Source organism: Setaria italica, chromosome I, assembly GCF_000263155.2.
Source record: "Setaria italica strain Yugu1 chromosome I, Setaria_italica_v2.0, whole genome shotgun sequence".
Classification (NCBI taxonomy): Eukaryota; Viridiplantae; Streptophyta; class Magnoliopsida; order Poales; family Poaceae; genus Setaria; species Setaria italica.
The window spans coordinates 39932916-39953367 of record NC_028450.1 but is presented as its reverse complement, the minus strand read 5'-3'; the positions used below and the strand labels follow the sequence as shown (position 1 = coordinate 39953367).

The 20452-nt window shown below is 42.3% G+C and overlaps 3 protein-coding genes across 4 annotated transcripts; 2 read left to right on the top strand and 1 right to left on the bottom strand.

Annotated features, from left to right (window-relative positions):
- Positions 1–1310: 1310 nt before the first annotated feature.
- LOC101786644 (beta-1,3-galactosyltransferase pvg3) lies at positions 1311–2773 on the top strand. Its single transcript, XM_004955191.2, has one exon. The coding sequence runs from the start codon at positions 1577–1579 to the stop codon at positions 2636–2638; it is 1062 nt and encodes a 353-aa protein (XP_004955248.1). The 5' UTR covers positions 1311–1576; the 3' UTR covers positions 2639–2773.
- Positions 2774–4085: 1312 nt separating this feature from the next.
- LOC101756948 (26S proteasome regulatory subunit 7A) lies at positions 4086–8062 on the top strand. The gene is made up of 10 exons (XM_004954095.4): positions 4086–4273; positions 4523–4604; positions 5160–5251; positions 5381–5458; positions 5541–5602; positions 6469–6613; positions 6712–6930; positions 7031–7212; positions 7425–7600; positions 7714–8062. The coding sequence occupies exons 1-10, from the start codon at positions 4187–4189 to the stop codon at positions 7869–7871; spliced, it is 1281 nt and encodes a 426-aa protein (XP_004954152.1). The 5' UTR covers positions 4086–4186; the 3' UTR covers positions 7872–8062.
- Positions 8063–8267: 205 nt separating this feature from the next.
- Positions 8268–20444, bottom strand: LOC101756273 (alpha-aminoadipic semialdehyde synthase). Of its 2 annotated transcripts, none has more exons than XM_004954093.4 (26): positions 20238–20444; positions 19451–19509; positions 19088–19351; positions 18900–18986; positions 18681–18810; positions 18316–18489; positions 17643–17722; positions 17359–17475; positions 16928–17003; positions 16353–16524; positions 15947–16043; positions 15687–15850; positions 14846–14900; positions 14483–14623; positions 12883–13203; positions 12231–12311; positions 11881–11946; positions 11287–11404; positions 10966–11095; positions 10748–10827; positions 10182–10340; positions 9808–10066; positions 9502–9610; positions 8910–9071; positions 8747–8816; positions 8268–8669 (listed from the first exon to the last, which is right to left on the bottom strand). In XM_004954093.4, the coding sequence occupies exons 2-26, from the start codon at positions 19469–19471 to the stop codon at positions 8614–8616; spliced, it is 3189 nt and encodes a 1062-aa protein (XP_004954150.1). In that variant the 5' UTR covers positions 19472–19509; positions 20238–20444; the 3' UTR covers positions 8268–8613. The 2 variants fall into 2 exon arrangements, with proteins under 2 accessions (XP_004954150.1, XP_004954151.1); XM_004954094.4 differs by having other exon boundaries at positions 18900–18980.
- Positions 20445–20452: the final 8 nt, after the last annotated feature.

The following is a 20452-nucleotide window of genomic DNA, read 5'->3' as shown; positions in this document are numbered from 1 at the left end:
CTCAGGGGTAGAAAAGGGTTCCCCGCAGACCGCTAATGGAAAGGGCCCCACCTTTCCCCCGAGTTAACTCAAGAAAGCAATGCCCCTTGACATCCGAACAGCCAAACACTAAGCGATAGATTGGCTACAGCCTTGCCCCGAGTAATGCCAAGCCCCTACCCCGCACCCATCACCTCCCAAAGTTCTGGAGGTTCAGAAGGTCAACGACAGCCTCAAGTGGTCGTGCACGCTTTTCTTCAACTCCAGCCAGGGGCTCAAGCCTTCCAAGATGTACGATATAGACGACTTGCAGAACAACATCTACCGGGTGTAGCAGTGTAGAGATCGACCTGTGTAAACGTTAATCCGTAGCATGGATCTGATGTCCTTGTTGATGGACGCTAGCTGCACGATGTGCTAGCATAGGGAAAGTTAACTTGGGTCGTGTGCGCTCATTAACCATGGTGTTAGGCAATAGCTAGAGAGCGTCTGTTGTATTGTGAAGAGCATTGCAGAGAACAGCAAGGGAATTGAGCGTCTGTCGCCAACAGCAAGAGAAATGCAGAGAATTGAACGGTTAATTCTTGCTCTACAAAATTGCCTTAGGCTTTCTGCGCTCTGCAATCTGTAGGCAGATAGCTCGATAGCTCTCTCACCCTCGGCTCACTGATGAGCTCGATAGCATTCTGCAATTTGCAGGTCTCAACACTGAACATATTTACACAGTAAGCTCTAGCCGTCTCGTATATATAGCTAGCCGGCTAGCTGCTAGCCTGTCCCGGCCGGCCATCACTAATCAGTTGACGTTGCGTAGGTACACGCTCCTCACTGAAATTATATATAATCCGGTGTGTTGCGGTTATCACCGGCAAAGATGCAACATGAAAGTTCAAAATCCCCGGAAGTTCGTCGCAATCGTTTGTTCCTCACGCAAGGCTCCGTCGAGTGTTGACAAACGGAGCCATCTTACTGCTGGCTCAAGAAAATAGAGGTGTACCACAATTCACAAATTCACTTGTTGCGACGAACGAACGAATACAATGTGGTGCAGTTCTTGTGCAGTGTCCAGCCTCTGTATACCAGCAGACACTGTGCGTGGCAACAGTGTGTTGGCGAGACCCATTTTTTCCCTCCAAAAACCGCGCATTGGCGTGCGCAATTGCGGTGTGCTTGCAGTGCTGGGCATCCGTTGACTCCACCAGATTACGTTACGTTCCCCCCCAAGATGAGGCCTCGCATGTCGCGCCTTCTTCCCTTCCATTCCGCTGAGGCGCTGACTGATCCGCCTCGCCGCCGCCTACCTTTACGCAAAGCGTCGCCATTACCGTACTTGCCAAGCTCCCTCAGCAGCTCCCCCGATCAGACGGAATCTATCTTCACGAGCCCGCAAAAAGAACCGCTGCCTGACTGGCGCCTCTCTGCCTTCAATTGTTGAGGGCTTGAGGCATGCAAGCTCGCTCTTTTCATGCTTTACAGGCTCACAAGTTGTTGTGACAATAACTAGGTACAGTAGCAACTCCCCAAACAGGGCAAGATCAACTGCGTCGAAGCTGCTCTGCAACGACGACTCTGTTTCTTGGTTGCAATTTGCAAACCGATGCCGTCGTCTTCTCCGTCGAGAAATCTGCACAAGCCCATGGGCAACGGCAAGCTCGGAGACCACCACCAGCAGCTGAGCAATCTCCACGCCGCCATGAAGAGGCACGGCGGCTTCCCCCGTCTCTCGGCGTCCAGCACGGCGCTGGTCCTGCTGCCCCTCGTGCTCCTGGTCTTCACCTTCTTCTTTGTGTACCCCAGGGAGTTCGAGCTGCAGGCGATGATGAGCGCGTGCGCCCCTCCGGCGACGGCGGGGGTGGCGTCCTCCTCCTCGCGCCTCGCGGAGCCAGCCGTGGTCCGGAAGCCCGACTTCCGGCTGCTCATCGGCGTGCTCACCCGCGCCGACCTCTACGAGCGCCGGCACCTCCTCCGCATGGTGTACGGTCTCCAGCTGGCCTCCGGCGACCTCGCCGCCCACGTCGACGTCCGCTTTGTCTTCTGCCGGCTGTACAAGGACGACCAGCGCGTGCTGGTTCCTCTCGAGATCCTCGCCCACGGCGACGTCATCGTGCTCGACGGGTGCGAGGAGAACCTCAACGGCGGCAAGACATACACGTTCCTGTCGGCGGTGGCGGAGCTCTACGCCGACGATCCCTACGACTACGTGATGAAGGCCGACGACGACATCCTCTTCCGGCTGCCGCAGCTGGTGGAGTCGCTGGGGGCCATGCCGCGGGAGGACATGTACTACGGCGCCACCATCCCGTGCTCCAGCATGGACCCGTTCCGGGAGTACATGGCCGGCATGGGGTACGCGCTGTCGTGGGACCTGGTGGAGTGGATCGCCACCTCCGACGTGGCGCGCAACCACAGCGTGGGCACCGAGGACATGCTGACGGGGAAGTGGCTGCGGATCGGGGGCAAGGGGAAGAACCGGTTCAACGCCAAGCCGGCCATCCATGACTACCGGAACCCGGTGCCGGTGGACCAGTGCGAGCACGAGTTCATGCCCAGCACCATCGGCGTGCACCGCCTCAAGAGCAACCCGCGGTGGGCGGAGGCGCTAAAGTACTTCAACTTCACCGCGGGGCTCAAGTCCTCCAAGTTCTACAAGTTTGAATAGCGCTAGATAAAAGGATCATCGGATGCATCAGCTCTCGTTAAATTTGAGGAGCTTTTATACATTGAACCGATGTGTTCTTTTGTGATGCTCTTCCTCTTATTTTTGCCCCTTTTTTTGTACTGCTGCACACAATTGATTTACAGGTTCGCAATACGATACTCGGCTAATTTGCAGCACATTTTATGGTAATTATGGAGAAATTACTTTGCAAATGCGATGAATTGTATAGGTAAGCTCTAGCTACTTGGATATATAGGTAGAGGGTGATGGAGAAAACAATGTTAATGAAATTGCTAAAAGAATTTGTCCGGCAATTTAAGCGTTCAGAGTAGGTCGCAATTGCCTTATCACCTTTAGTTTGGATTTGCTTGAGAGTTCATTCATCTCACATACAGGTGGTGCGAATTTTGACCATCTTCTCGGAAAATTGGTAGGATTTTTCATGTTAGGGTTGAAAATTCAGCTTGTCCCGAGCGGTGGCGCGCTAAGGAGACAAGGCAATCGACCTTAACAAAGCCTCTTCATGTGTTCCAGGACCAAAGATGGGAGTTCAAAAAGATGAATGCACAAGGCCAAAAAGGGACATTTCAAATTGGGCGAAGCTGGATCAAATACGAGAGTTCAAGTATCCAAGGCTAATTTCAATGGAAGTTTCATATAAACTTCATGCACATTAAATACAATGACACATCAGCATATGTGATAACATGGCAACATAATTATGAAGAGAGACATAAAATGAGTTTCATCAGGATGAAGCTGTATATGCACTGTTTCCAAGACTACGAAACCTGATGAAATTGGCATTGGGGTTAGAGAGTTTCATTTCATGTGATCATTTCCAATCACATGCCTTGCAATTAAATGGTATGCACAGCCTTTGAAATCGTAAAATGAAATTTTGTATTGGGGGATCGGTTTCATTCATCAACTCAAACCTCTTTTGATGACATATTACTCTTGGAAACCGTGAGATGAAACTCACCACTGGGAATAGCCTAAGGGTCAGTTTGGCACAACTGCTCCCGGCTCCGGCTCCTTCTGACTCACTGTTCATCTATTGTAGCGCATTGTTCATTTAAACCATTTTTTCTCTCTCCTCTCCCTCCCTCTCATAACCGTCGGAGGAGCCACAATTTCTGACTCCTTCAGCTCCGACTCCTCTGCCGCCCTACCATGCTACAGTGCATGAGCCGGAGCCCCAAGAAGCCCGGCCAAACTGGCCACAAATCGAAACTTCAGGCACCAAATTGAGCCTTGAGTGAAACTTCAGGGACCTAGTTCTAGTTGGCCATTTTCCATTTTTTTTTCCCGGAAATATACCTAATAGGCAGGCGTCAGCTATAGCTACGATACCTACTTCCGTCCGATCAGCATCACACGGTGCAGAAGCCTCCCTTGCAGAGGAGGTAAGAAAATTTCCAATAAAACGAAGTCGAAGTACCCCAGCCGAAGCCATCTCCAAACTCCTCGCTCCCACGGACCTGAGCCACCGCCGCCGCCTCTCCTCGCCGCCGGAGAAGGCGCCGCTCGCTCGGGAGGATAGCCATGGCTCCAGAGCCTGAGGATGATATCATGAACGAGAAGAATCCCCGCCCGCTCGACGAGGACGACATCGCGCTACTCAAGACCTATGTGCGTACCGCGACCCCCGTCTGGATCTCTCGGATATCTGGATCTAGGGTTCTTCTTGCTGATTTGGTCTTGCGTTGGTGCTTCGGAGTTATCTTCGTTGGGATTTGGGCTGGAGATCGGTCTAGGGTTTTGATTTCCTCTGCTTTTCGTTAAGGACTAGTGCTATTACCAGGTTTAGGTTGGATGTGCGATTTAAGGGGAGAGAAAACGCTGACCTTTGCTAATTTTGGTTGGCGGAATGTTGTGCAGGGGCTTGGGCCGTACTCGACCAGTATTAAGAAGGTCGAGAAGGAGATCAAGGAAATGGCCAAGAAAATTAATGACCTTTGTGGTGAGTGAGAATTTTATTATGCATTTTTTTGGTTTAACAACGGAAATGTAACCCAATTTGCTTCTGAGTTAGATCCATAGGGATCAATTGGTGGAATTTTAATCATCTGCTATCTTAGTTCAGTTCATAAATTTAGAATTGGAGACCTTTACCATAGTTAACATGGCAACACTTGATTCAGCAGTTTCAGTTGGCTGCTTACTTGCAGCAAATAGGGACCCATTAATTGAGGATACTGCATATGGTTAACTGATAGTTAAGATGTAGTGATGCAATATTTCACTATGACACACAGCAATTATCTGTTTGGTTGATGCCATATGGTATCTGCATGGAACTGCTGCAATATTCAGGCTACATATAGCATACACAATGTATCAACTTTCTTTCCGCTTTAGAAATTTGACATGTTACTTAATAGGTAGTTAGAACCTCATCTCCTGTCTGGATTTTCATATTCTTCTGCAGTTCATCAGCTTCTTTGAATGTTAGGAGGGTAATACTTTTGAATTAGATTATGTGAGACATCTTCTCTTCTACTAAAAAACAATGCAGGGATAAAGGAGTCTGATACAGGGCTGGCTCCACCTAGCCAGTGGGATTTGGTGTCAGATAAACAGATGATGCAAGAAGAACAGCCATTACAAGTATATTAACTGAGCCTTCTATTACGTCACTTCATAGTTTCCAGTATGCATGATAGTTAGGAACTAAACCTTTTCTGTTTCATTTTTACGTGTGCTAGTGTACTAACAAATTATCTTTTCCTTATGCAGGTAGCAAGGTGTACAAAGATTATAAGCCCTAATACCGATGATGCCAAATATGTTATAAATGTAAAACAAATTGCAAAGGTAATTCATGAGCATTTTATTTCATTGCATGCAACCTAAAAATTGCACCCCTGTTTCTTATTGTTTATTTTGGATCATGCAGTTTGTGGTTGGGTTGGGGGATAAGGTTTCTCCAACGGATATCGAGGAAGGGATGAGGGTCGGGTATGTTATCCTGCCCTTTGGTCTCTACTCTTTCAATATTTTGGTCTGTATGATATTTCATACGTTCACGTGTTCCTTGCCTGCTTTTTTCACCTTATGCATTTATGTGTTTGAATTTTAAGAAAATTATAGACTGGTTCATTCCTTCTGGTTATGTGAGTTTGTAGAGGCTTGAAAAATCACGGCCATTAATGTGGTGATTTCGGGAAAGGTGCCATGAACTTTACATGTTTGACATACATGGGGGGAAACATCGGTCTGCAGTTTTAACTTGTATGTTGTCAGATGTGTGCATTTACTCCTATAGAACTTGTCAGATGTTTAGTGTTCTCTGAACAACACTCTTGAATCCGGTGTACATTCTTCATTTTGTAGTGTTCTTTGAACAACATTATTCAATAGGAAATAAATGTTGGGAACATATTGTATCTTGAAACTAGAGCTTGTCATCTGCTTGGCTTAGGTACAGGTTCCTTTAGCTTGCTTGTAGAATACTGTAATATCTAACTTGCTGCCCTACAGTCTTTACAGTTTACAAAGTTGATTAAATTGTTATAAGTGACAGTTTATTAGCCTGAAATTAATTCTATGCATTTATTTCTTGCTTGATAGAACATCATTGGGCAATATAGGCTATTTATCTGTGCTTTGTATGCTACTCCCTCCGTCCCATATTACTATTCGTTTTAGCTTTTCTAGGTGCATAGCTTTTGATATGCATCTAGATTGATGTTAATGTCTAGATACATAGCAAAAGTTATGTATCTACAAAAGCCAAAACGAATAGTATTTTGGGATGGAGGGAGTATTTCCTAAATAAATTGAACCTTCGTACATATTAATCTCACAATTTGCTCCTATTGCAGTGTTGATCGCAACAAGTACCAGATTCAAATTCCTTTGCCACCGAAAATTGACCCAAGTGTTACCATGATGACTGTGGAGGAGAAACCGGATGTGACATACAACGACGTTGGTGGATGCAAGGAACAGATCGAAAAGATGCGTGAAGTATGTGAACCTTTTCCCTTGCCTTGAGCCAGTATATATTAGCATTGCAGTTAGTTTTGCCATTCTTTTATTTACTCTTTGCCGAACCGTTTTTGTAGGTTGTTGAACTTCCTATGCTTCACCCAGAAAAGTTTGTCAAGCTCGGTATTGACCCTCCAAAAGGTGTCCTTTGCTATGGTCCACCTGGTACTGGCAAGACACTTCTTGCAAGAGCTGTAGCCAATCGAACTGATGCTTGTTTCATCCGTGTAATTGGAAGTGAATTAGTTCAGAAGTATGTCGGAGAAGGTGCTCGGATGGTTAGGGAACTGTTTCAGGTATCTTTAGGATTGCAAGTCCACAAAGATTCATCCAGCTTTTGTGCACTTGTGTTTTGTTACATAAACAGTCTTTGTGAAATGAATTCTTATATTGTAGATGGCCCGCTCAAAGAAAGCATGCATTGTCTTCTTTGATGAAGTTGATGCTATTGGTGGCGCTCGTTTTGATGATGGGGTAGGTGGCGACAATGAGGTGCAGCGCACGATGTTGGAAATAGTAAATCAACTTGATGGGTTTGATGCCAGAGGAAACATCAAGGTTCTCATGGCAACTAACAGGTATTTTATTTTTTTCCATTATTGCTTTGTTGCCATCCATTGTTTGCCTTGGATTCAATAATCTGAAGCTATCTATCTGAATGAACATAGGATTCTGAAAATTCAAATATAAACTGTAATTTTTAGAAACTCCATGCCTTGATATGGTTATAAAACATCCTGGCCATATGGGTGGGACTGAGAAGCTGACCACATTTTGTTTGTTTTTCTAGGCCTGATACCTTGGACCCTGCACTTCTGCGTCCTGGTCGTCTGGACAGAAAGGTAGAATTCGGACTACCTGACCTTGAGGGCCGCACCCAAATTTTCAAGATCCATACACGCACCATGAACTGCGAGCGAGACATTCGTTTTGAGCTTCTGGCACGGCTCTGCCCCAACTCCACTGGTGAGTGCATACCTTGTAATTATTTTCTGCATGCCTTTTGCTTGATTTGATTGTTTCACTGGATGCATCTTCATTAGACAATCAGGTCCTCACATTCCTGTTTGTTATCACAGGAGCGGATATAAGGAGCGTTTGCACAGAGGCCGGGATGTACGCCATTCGTGCCCGCAGGAAAACAGTGACAGAGAAAGATTTCCTTGATGCCGTGAACAAGGTGATCAAGGGTTACCAGAAGTTTAGTGCCACACCAAAGTATATGGTGTATAACTAATCCGACTGCCATTGCACATGAAGCCTGTTGTTTTTAGAGCTTTGAAAGTTGTATCATCATGAGAATCTCTGCAAAAATTGTTGTTTGGAGATCTGGATCCGCGGTGACTTCATCCTGTACCACATGCTTTTAAGACGAAACCAGGGTTCCCCGCTCAGTGATTCAGTGCATGTTTATGACTGGTGCAAATATGTCTGGAGTTTTTGCGGGGAACTTTGCTCTGACCACATATACTTTGCTCTTTAGCTAACCTTACTATCAGACCATCCAGTTAACCGCGGTGGCAGCTTACGACTGACCCTGACGAGACTCGGTGAAGGCATTGAAATGGTCAGCCCAGAGTCCCAGGCTATCGATCACAAATACCGATTGCGGCCTGGCACGTTGCACCCGAGAAAGAACCAACTGATCGGCATTTTATTCGATAATATATATAGGTGGCCCATTACATACACCAACGGTGAACCGTTGGGAATTGTTCCCTGCCCTCTCTTATTAGGCATTTTATTTGATATATATAGGTTATAGGATCCATTATATACACCACCGACGAACTGTTGGGAGTTCTGCTCTGCCTTAGACAGAACATAGTATGTACAGAAGATATGTACTCAGCTATTAGCCTATTATCATATACTATATCTATATCTATATACTGTCACTTCGAATTTTCAAATCTCCACTCTCTCGGTCAGCTTGGTGCCTGACAACTCCAAGATCTCCAATGCTTCACACACGAATTTCAAATCTCCACCCTCTCAGTCAGCTTGATGCCTGACGACTCCAACATCTCCAATGCTTCACCACATGCAAACACACGAGTCAGCACTGCTGCACGTTACGGTGATTCCACAAAGACAGGTGAAAACACTCACCTGGAATGTAGATTTCAGGTTCCAGAGGCCTGATCACTCCTTTCGCCTGCACCCTGTTCTGGAGCAAGAGCTGCAATATGGCATGGGGCAAGGGTAAATGAATATACATGGGGGGTTTCTGCTTTCATTCTCATGCAAGTATAACTGTGGTTAAGGTTACTACCAGAGCCCCTATTCCTGCTGCTACACCAACGGTGAGGGCCATGGCAGTGGTGGATTGGCCATTTTCAACCTTTCCGAACTCCAGTAGCGTCGCTTGGTGCTTTTCGGTGGGTCGCCCGTCCGGATATTCCACCTCCACTTCGTGGTGCAGCAGTACCATGTCCTGAATCACAACAGCAATGTCTCAGCAATGGTTATCCGAGGAAGGCTATCAATTCGATTTCATCCATTTTTCGAGCATGAAGTAATGCAGTATGAAATAAGGTGGTAGAACAGAGTCTGGAAAGAAGTTCGGATTCAGATTTACCATACTGAAAACTACAAGGGATCATAAGTGTGTTTCTGTATTTGAGTTGTCCCTGGCAAATTTATATTCTTGATTAAGGCAACTACAAATAATGAAATAGTAATCTTGAGATCATTGCCTCTTTTCTGTTGTTTTTCCTGGTTTCTATTAATGACAATATAAATGTAGGTTTAATCTCATATGATTTAATACAGTGAGATCTGTAGCACAGATATTTTAACAGTTACATGCAATGCAACACATGAGACATGAGGAAGACATGTGGTAAGATAGTATGGAGCCTCACCTGCTCATTCTGGCCATAGACCATCCTCTGTTCCATACGTTGGCAAATCACATCGAATGCACTTGAACAATCCTTAGGAATCTGAGTCTCTTCATGCAGTCCCAAGAACCTACCGTGTACGATTGTTTTGTCAGTTCTAACATACAGCTTCAGCATTCATGTTTCCTGTTTCTAATATAAATTCCTAATAATTTCTTGTCAGGGGATTTTTTGCACATACATATTAACTTGATGGCATTATTTATATTACACACTACAGCAGTTCATAAAAGAAGTGAAATTTTGTAGCGCATGATCTGGACTAACTTGATGGTTTTGACTGTCTTAACAGCTATTTCCTTCTCTTTGCAATGCCCAAGAGCCAACAGTCTGGCAATCAATTCATCATCATATCCACCAGAGGCTTCAATATTTAAGTTTGTGGTAGTTGTGGAGATATTATTAGCATTAAGTAGGCCATCAAGAAAACCCTTATATGTTGGACGATTAGTATCTTGCAGCAGTGGATGATTTGCAGTATCAAAGAACCCAAGTTTTGACAGGGTGTCCATTATCTCACTAAAACCTGCATATGTGCAACAAAATGGTTCCATAAAAAAAGTGCAACAAAATGGTGAATAGAAATCAGACTTGAAATGAAAAGGAATGTTTCACGAAACAAAAGGTACGGAAGTGCTTGCCTTCGTAACGAAGAGTAGCTCTGTATACGGTAGATGCTTCTTTGGAGATACCATAAAGGTCTCCATATACCAAGGAATTGCGATTTGGCAAGTGTTCCAGAGCAAAAGCTGGAAGCTCTAGTAGTCTGAGCCTCTTTGCTGATTCAAACAAGCTTCTACCTGTTGAAGTGGTAAGCAAATCATTCAACAGTCATGTGGAGTAGTGCGTCGTTTCAACAGATTGTTAGATCTAGGACATGAAAACATACCCAAGGGTTTCATATCTCCATACTTTATCTGTTTATGGATAGAAAACTAATACATGGATCGCCAAAAGTTAGGTTCTGATACATTAATGTTTCATTTAGGACAGGCCGTCATATACAGATAAAGTTAGGCTCTTGAATTGGTTCTATTCCTCTCAGTGAGTCTATATGAGACGTGTGTTATAATTTGTAGCCTCTACTTTTCGCTGAGAGAATTAGGCAGAGATCCTGCCATCCGTTTTGGAAAAAAAAAGGAACATTCCATCATGTATTTGCTCCTTCCTTTGTGCAGGCATGCCAGGAGACACGTAACTAACTTACCATCTACATGGATGGTCTCACCAAGAAATTTGTAGACAGCAGGATTTTTCCCTGACCGGAGAGCACCAGCTGGGTTCCAACTGAAAAGGGGAAAGATAACCATTACTGTTTCTGGAAAAAACTTGCCGCATTAAGTATCATTATTAAGAAAATTAGGATGTAGAAACCTCATTATACTATACTGATAATTAAATTACTTAGAACATGGATACATCTACCTGAATTTATAGGCCAGTGGATTGTTTGCAGCAGCTGGAGATGGCAGCCCACCACAGAAAGATGTAAATGCCTTTACTTTTCCCTTTCGAGCATGAGCTTCATCAATGATCTTCATTGACATTAAATGATCTGCATAAGATCAATATACATAAGCTTATTTCTACAGGAAAACTACTTATGATGAAAGAGCACTTTCTCCCACAATATGATGCTTACAATTTCAGTTCAATTTTAGCCCTTTAGCTAATACATCCACAAACATATGTACTATATGCATTATGTTAAACTGTACATGAGCGACCATTATATTGATGAAGTACCTATGCCGGGATCTAGGCCCATTTCACAAAGTATAGTTACACCTGCACCTTTGGCAGCTTGGCACAAGTTTGACATGGATTCATCAACATAGCTTGCCGTTACCATGTTCTTCTTGAGCTGTAATAGATGAATTTGTCAGTTAAATCCCTATAAATATTGTATCGATAATGGGCCTCCTTTGGAATGTAGGATTCTCAAAACGTGGGAATAGGAAAAATGTAGGATTCAAGTTGGTTGTCAATTACAACCTATAGAAATTTTAGCATGCTGGAAACTTTCAAAGGGAGCATTTGGATACAGCATAGGAAAAAACATAGGAATATGAGGAGAGAGATAGACACAAAGGAAAATTTCCAAGAGGTTGGACCTCATGTTAGATTTCCTCCAAAATTCCTATCGATTGAGGCATTCCATAGGAATTTTGTAGGATTCTTGGATGTCCAATCGTTTGTTCCAAAGGGGTACATAGGAAAAATTTCTATAGGAACTAAATCCTACAGAATTCCTCCACCAATCCTTTATTCCAAAGGGGGCCTAAATGCCTCAACAGAGCCCCAAGGACTTCATAAATCACAGATAAATAAGAAGACTACCTCTATGCATACTCTTGCAACGGCAGCATGAAAGCTTGTAGGCAGCAAGCTAACTACAACCTCAACCTGCAAGAGGAGCTCGTGTCATTAATCTGCTGGCAAGTTAGTACAGTAATTAAAAATTTCAGAGGTACAAGTAAAATTGTTTGCCATAAAGCACAAATCAACATCTTAAACCACGGAGTTATTGTGTAAGTGTGAATGAAGTCTGTTTGAAAACTAATGGGGTTCACTCATCGTGCAAGTGACAACAGTTGGGGTACTTTTGCTTGCAATATAATGATGCTCTCTTATCTTTACTGTAAGTTGTGAAATAGGACTTGTTCAGTAAATATCAGAATGAAATTTACCTGAGAAACAATATCAGAAAGGCTTCCAATATCAGCAACATCAAGCTGAGTAGCTGTTGCATTTTTAATACCATCAACTATCTGCACGTACAGATAGAGACATCCAATAATCAATGTCTAGCATGAATACCTTCTTCTCTCCCTTTAGAAACTACATAGCAAGTGTGCATGAAGGAATGGATATGTATTCATGAGCGGGTTTTTATTCATGACAGGTTCTCTATTAGTGAAAGGTTATCTGTTCAGGAAAGGGCACCTATTAGGGATACATTAAGATTTAAGAGGACATGACAATTCATGAAAGGTGTTTGTTTAATGCAACCCTTTATCAAGTATAAATAGATGGGGAATTAGCATCAGTGGAATATACGACACAACAAGACACTTGACTACATATTCACATATACAATCAAAATCAAAGCACAACAACACATGTTTTGTACTAATAACAGTGCCTAATCTCCATTAGTGGATATAGGGATTAAAAGGTTGAATCAAAGAATATGATGAAATTGATCCTGGTTCATTGTTTCTGCATACATGTTTTTTCACTTATTGATGTCCATAGAGCATGTTAAAGCAAGTGATGCAACCAAACAAACAGTACAGAAAAAAATTCAAGAGCTAAGGAATGCATCATTGCAAGAATAACCTCTTCTGCATCTTTTTGATACAAAGATGCCACGATAACATGAATCTGATCTGTGTTATTGTCATCGACACCATTGCTACATATGTTTGGGTAAGATGTTAAAAACTCAGCTGCTGGTCGACAAACTCTTCCAGCTCCAAGAATTAAAACTTTTGGCCCTCCTTTATCCACAGTGTCACAAGTTTCACACTCATTGACTTTTCCTATCTTCAGAGCTAGTTCAGTTTCTTTTCCAGCATCATGATCTCCACCATGTGCATTAGCTAGAGTAGTCAAGGAATCCATAATTTTATCCAATGTGGCAGTATCATCTGCTCCTACCTGCCAAAAGGCGTGTATCATATGTTTCAGAAACAAATCAAATTATAGTTTTGTTGATACCTAAGAAAAAATTCCAGTATATGCTAAGTTACAGAATAGCAAAAGACTGGCTATAAGGTACAAAAGCGGAGAAGATTCAAAACACACCCTGTACCAAAATAAAGCAGATCTATGGAAGCTAATCTAAATAATAAAAAAATATCCATAACGTTTATAATCTATGTACCATGTTTTTTAAAATAATTTCAGATTGGTTGTTCAGTTAGACTTATTAGTAAATTAACAGCATGTTTTATATCATAACAGGGTGATGTTCATGGTGTTAAAAAATGAGAGAAATGTCAAATTGCAATAAGCTGGTAAAAATAGCTGCAAAATTCGAAGGACAGAACATTTGATGGAAAACGATTATCCATACATGTGAAGATGGGAGTTTAAGAATCGATGGTAGAGTTTCTCAAAAGAAAAAAAGATGCTCTGCAGAAATAGGTCGTTTCTGTTGAGTTTGTTGGGTTGCGAAAATAAATCACAGCTGCAAAGCAAAACTCAGAAATTGCTGATCAGAGGAGTACAACTCAAAAACAAGAGGAAAGGGAGAGCACAAACTGATAGAAAGCAGTCCATGTTGCAGATCAGTCTTAGTAGAACACTGGCAGAACGTGGTATGCTGAAGAAGGGAATTGGAGATTGAATGATGGAACCTAACCAATGATTGCAGGAAGTATAAGTGAAGGGCTTTCACTGTCTACTGTAGCCATGGCCATACTGATGGGTTGGTCCAAACTTTTGCAGTAGTGATAGGGGATGGGCAGGATAACGGAAGTGGGCCTGGAGCTAGTTCCAAGTTCTTTCATTTGATTTTCTTGGATACGTTTCCAATTGACTGTTTTTTGGGAGGAAATGCATTATATTAGTTGCTTTGAAATCATTAATTAAAAAAAAGAGCCTGCCAAGAATTACTCACTCTTTCTCTCTCCTTGTTGGATTACCATGATAATCGAAAGGGCAATGCAGAATTTTTATGGGAGAGTTAGAAATCCAGAATATCTCTCGAACGAGAAATCCTGAATATCTGATCCTTTGGCAGTGAGGAGATGAAACATTTCGATTCTCAGACCAGCTAGCTTTATTGGCAACAGTAATCTCTGCATTGTATGCATGAACTAGTACCTAAAAACTAGTGACAGCAGATTATTTTGATTCTCCTATCCTAATACTTTTTCCAGGGAACGTATTCATCCTAAATAATTTGTGCTTTGATAAGAAATTAATTGCTTACTTGAAGCTCTGAGTACGACATATCATCAATACTTTGCCCAACGTCACATCTAACCAACCGAAATGAACCTCCAGCTGCTTCAATAATGTCCAAAGCTTCATTTATAAGGAATTTATCAAATAGGTGCCCACTGAGAGATACCTGTTTCATTAATCAACAGTTTTGAAAACAAAAAGGTCTGAGTGATTGTGTTTCACATGCACATATGTAAGGTCCTAGTTGCAAATATATATATATATATATATATTTATATATATATATATTTATATATTTATATATATATATATATATAAATATATATGCACAATAGTCAATTTCAAATCATAAATGCACTGGAATACTAGGCAAATACTATTTGCTAACCAGGGTGCTGTACTTCTTGTCAGGCAATGGATTAGCTTTCGCGGGTGCCAAATCTCTGCAAATAATTAAACATAATTTTGATAAGAACTTTATGGAAATGTAAAACATGGCAACTGATAAGCACATCAGCGTCATAACGAGAAAACTATGATTATGTGATGCTAGGGAGAATGCCAAAAACAATTTACACAACATGGGCAACCACCAAAGAGAAAAGAAGTTTCTGGACAAATCTTTATGAACAAAAATTAAAGAAAGAGGAACATGATGGTGTTCAGATTATTGATACAATATTAAAGGACACATGAATATAGTCTGCTTGTCCATTCATTCAAGAGGACTAATAAAGAAAATAGTAGTTTGAACAAAGCAGAGCATTTATGACGAGTAAAAACTAGGTCACTCAATCCTCCGTACCCAACCTGATTTCTGTTTACAAGAGTAAAACTATAGAACCATACAACATGGATGGATTGGGGCTATGTATTGTTTGGTGTAAACAGATACAAGTGAAAGGGATGTATTCAACATAGCATCCTATACATTAGACTAATTGCACAGCATGAGTACATTGGAGAGATACAAGCAATGCAACACCCTAGTTTATGCCTCGGTAAAGAAGTCCACCAACTGAAGCTTTGCAGGTACATACTTGTAGGATTATTTAAAAAAATGCCACTCCCCATCTTAGAGTAACAAGCATAAGCGAACTCTAAAATAAATCACATATTTTAACAAGATTAGCTATTTAGCAGCTTTGCATCTTTGTGGATCTCATCCTCCAAGGGAACTATCTGAGAGGAGTACAACATGAAGATGAATAGAAGTACTTGAAGCTTACATCATAGTCTTTCTCATCCTAGGAATATATTCATACAAAGAAGTTAATCCGCCAGCATGTGCAATGCAAGCTCTTCTCAAGTAGGAAGGAAGTTCCACCAGTTGCTTCATTGAGGCCAAGCTAGCAACAAATTTAGACAATATGTCTCCAAAATGTTGGGATGCCTACATGGTTTAAATGCAATGAAACAACAGTAACATCAATGCAACGATCTGATGCCTACCCAAAATACCGTTTTTGTTCTATAAGAAATCTCTTACCTCTTTAGAAAACTCTGTGGGGAGAATGTCAACAGCTAAGCAGATCACACCGTCACCTTCCATATCATCATGATATGAAGTATTAGAAGGATCATACCTATGGTTGTGTATGCCGTAGTTAGTCAAAACCATAACTATTACAAGAACTACTGAACATTAACTGTGAGGAAGCAGCCACCAAGAATCTAGGGTGCTTTAAATATCAGACAATGTTATACTGATCTACTATTACTGGGCAAGGACAGAAGTTCGTAAGCAAATTGTGCATCCACAGTAAATATCCGAAAGAATTAGGGATGTAAGTAATGCCATCACATGTTAGGATATTGTGACTTCTTCTCATGGGATATTTATACCTTTTTCCAATTTTAAATTAAAACAAACAGAAAATGAAGGAATGCATTACCGGAAGAAGGGCTTCTCTATTGATGTACTCTTGTCCACAAATTCAATGGAGCCTCCAATATCACAAGTTATATCGCAAATGCCAACCAATGGACATCCAGATTTCATCAGTTGCTGTAACTGATCGATACTCAGCAACCGTGGAAACCTCCTCTCCCAGTACATACAGTTTACTGCAGAAACCATGAAGATGTAAATTTATGGATAAATATGGCTAGTCGAGCAATTTATTGCAATAAGTAGCACATTTTTATTAACTCCCACCATGTTTATATAAATATCAACACAACCTCCTCAGATTAGCGATCTCATAAAGGACAGCACTGGTTTTTACCCTAGCACTCTATGCTATACAAAATAACAGTTATAAATGGTTTCTAGTACAGTACTCTTCTTGGACTACTAACATAAACCAAAACAAACAGAATTGTATGCCTGAGAGCTGCATTAAAGATTATGCCAAAACACGGAAATGGCCATTTATGACTGGTCTCACACGTTCAAGGTAGATAAAACCTGTTTTTAAAGAGCACAATGGAACACAATCTGATAAAAAGCACTCGGCCAACGACATACCAATGACAGTTGCATATGGAGCAATCCTTTCATGAAAAACAGGGGTGTAGTGTTCTGGATGAGCATAATAGTCAGCCTGCAGATTACACAGATTTGAGATTTCTCAGTGAGGCACTGTGGCATGAGGCCATTGAAAAGCTGAGGAACTGCTAATGAGGTAAGTCTACAGAAAAAAGGAAGACTCTAAAATGTGGATGCAATTGACTTATTAAGGATAAATTTACTAAGAAATGTAAAATGGACATGGCCAGGTAGGCACGAAGGGTTTTAATACACAACCAGTATAATGAGAAAAGACTATTTTCGGACACGGTAAAATTGAAATGTGGGTATGTGGTCTAATACATCTATGGAATATTATAACATTGTTATAAATGAGCATGTCCAAGTAGAAATTACAAATCTACTTATGGTTTTAGAGATAACATTACTTTGTCAAAATGTCTGGTGGGATCCTCGTGAGCGACCATGTCTTTAGAGGTCACTACACAACCATACAGTTGAAATACTCTCTTGGTTGACTGAGATTGTTTAGACAGATTCCTTGCCTGAAACATTAACAATAGAGTATAATGAGGTATGTTTCTGGAATCTGGATACAGAAAGAGGTGGTAGAAATTTGATTTATTTCAGACACGGGAAAGAGAATTTTAGAAAAGAAATTGTTAACTATTTAGCTAAACTTATGACAAGGAAATGAGTAATAGCATAATACCACAGAAATTTCAGGAAGTTTCTCAGCATCGACGAAGGTATGGGGCAATAGCTTGAATATCTCCTGCGCACCCTGAGAGACTGTGGCGTTGAAATTATACATGTGAGATGTAGAGTTTTTAAGATCAAACCACATATCTGAAACTATAAATTGAAAATGTAGTACACTAAGGTCTTTTTCCATTTACTTCAGCAAACATATGTAAATCTATATACCTTTTTGGTCAACACATTGCTACCAATATTCCTTTAGTACTAGCACCCTAGCTTCACATATCATATTTAACCACAATAATTCAAGGAATGTCAATAAGGTAACATCACTTTGACCTTCGAATGGAAAGAGTAATATGATATTTTCTTTGGGTTTGCACTAAAATGAGAGGCACGATTGTAAGCATATTCATCAGCAAAATTTACAATATAGTATGTGTGCAATGGCCCAAAAAAAGAGATGGAACAAGAGTGATCATAACACCGTATGCACAATAGAAGAGATGTTTTGCATCCTTATTCCTGAAACCATAAATATTTGACAAAATGATAAAGGACTAGATCCCCAAGAGCACAAGACCCCTAAAAGATGCAAATGCACAAAACACATGGTTGGACAGTGCCCATATAAAAGACTATTGTAAAATCAACAAATGGAAAAATGTTAACAGCACAATTACCATTTCCAACTCCAGTGAATACAAACACTATCGGACAAATTCCAGATGGAAGTCCAAATGTTGCTATCTCTTCGCCAACAGCAATGACTGCAGACTTGGCTGCAGCGAGTGAAGGATACATATGAGATTGCCCCAGAGAGAGAAATGGAGTCGAGTACCCAAGGCCCAAATATCCTGAAATTGCAAGGGAAAAATTGGGCCGCTTGAATAACCAGCAGTCGAATTCATTGTAAACAATTACTTGTAAGTTGCAATAAGCAAATTAACTAGTTCCAATAATAAAACCAGATAGAAAATCCAAGTATCAAAGGAATAAAATCATTGAGTGAATGCATGAACTGAGAAATATTGTTCATTGTACTTACGCTGTCCGAGACCATGTAAGAAATCTATCAGCCCGGCTCTACCAGCAAACTTCCCAAATGCAAGCGACCTTTTCCCATCATCTCCAACAATTAGCTCATAATCGAACAAGGACACCCTCTCTTCAAGGATCTGAGAACGGTAATCAACATTTTAATATTCCACAGGAATGACGGTGTATGTTGACTGAAAACATAAGTGTACAAGCTTATGTTTTATACCTTATCTAACAGTGGCATATTCTCTTTCTGGGCCTTGTGGGTGTGTGAAAAGAACGCATATGCTCTATCCGGAAGAATCATCTGCAACTGCCCAAATAAAGACATCTCCAAGCGTTTCAGAACCATGCTGCCGGTACAGACTACAGAGCACTGTCGAATAGAGCATCTAGTTTAATGAGAAATATGACCTTTGGCTGTTTGATGCCTATAATAAGACCACACTCTGACAGGTCTTCTGAAATCTCACAACCAGCATCCTCATACTGAGCATCATGATGGATCCTCTTTGGGCTTGGCTGCACAATTATCCGGTTGACTCGAGTTCTGTTCCTGCCTCCTCCGAGCAGAAGGCGAGCACAATGGGAAGGAGTTAACGGTGTCCTCCTTTCCCACATATTACAAGTCTCGGCAAGAATCCCAACAACTCCATTGCCCAGCAAGGTATCATTGCTCTGAGAGTGGAAATGTAATAAACACAATCAACCTTCATGTCATGTCAAAAGAAACAATTACGAAACACCACACAGTTTTAACAACAAAAGGGTACATACTTCAGTTGCGGCAGAACCCATATCGGAGTCCAATTAAGCGATCATTCAATCTGCAACTCCTGAAAACGAAACAAGATATGAAAATCAGAATAATCCAACCAAAGAGCTGTCACAGAGATTACAGCATCCTATGATCCTCTCTGCGGGCCAATAAATCTGTCCGAAACAACCAAAGGGTCTACATCAAGGTTGCTGCCGGACAAAGAGACGGCAGTAGTAGTGTGGTACGACTTTACTATACGATTGAACACGACCACTGATTTGTTTATTCCAGAAAATGGTCCTCGCAGTTCGCACGGCTTCAACCGCGCAGCGATCACTTTCAGTAATCACACCCCCATCAGCATAGCATAACCCAATCCTGCAGTCCAGGATCGGGTGACACGCATGTATCCAACCACTGAACCACCTAGCCAAGTCACTGACCGTAGCCACCTCGTCACGGGAACTGCCTGCCTGCCGCTGTCTCAGCCCCACACTTGTTTCAGCCGGTTGTCTAGACCCCGGCAGCAAATGCACGTGTACAGTGCCGCCACTGACGGCCCCAACGCCCACCGACTGATCGTCGGACCAAACCGCACCAAATTAACCGCACTGATCGGCGGCGCCCTCAAACTCCGGAGGCCGCGAAAATCCCGTCGCCAATCAATCCCCACGCGAGGTCGCGCACGCGCGTGCGGAACTCCCCCCAAATTGAAAACACCATCAACAAATTGAAGCTACCTATTACTAACCAGCGACGGTGGGAGCGGGACGCCGGGGAAAAAAGCAGGCAGCGCCGCCGTACCTGACAGCTCGACGCGGTTGCGGCGAAACGGAGAGAGCCGCTTGGAGGCTTAGCGGAGACGGTGCACGGCGGAGGTGAAGTCCCGGGGCGCGAGAGAGACACGGATGAGGCCTGCTGCTGGCGGAGTTTATCGGGAGGCGAGCTTTAAATAGAGGCGGGGGAGGGCACGGGTAGGAGCTGCTCGATTACGATTTGTACACGCTAGCTTCGCCTCC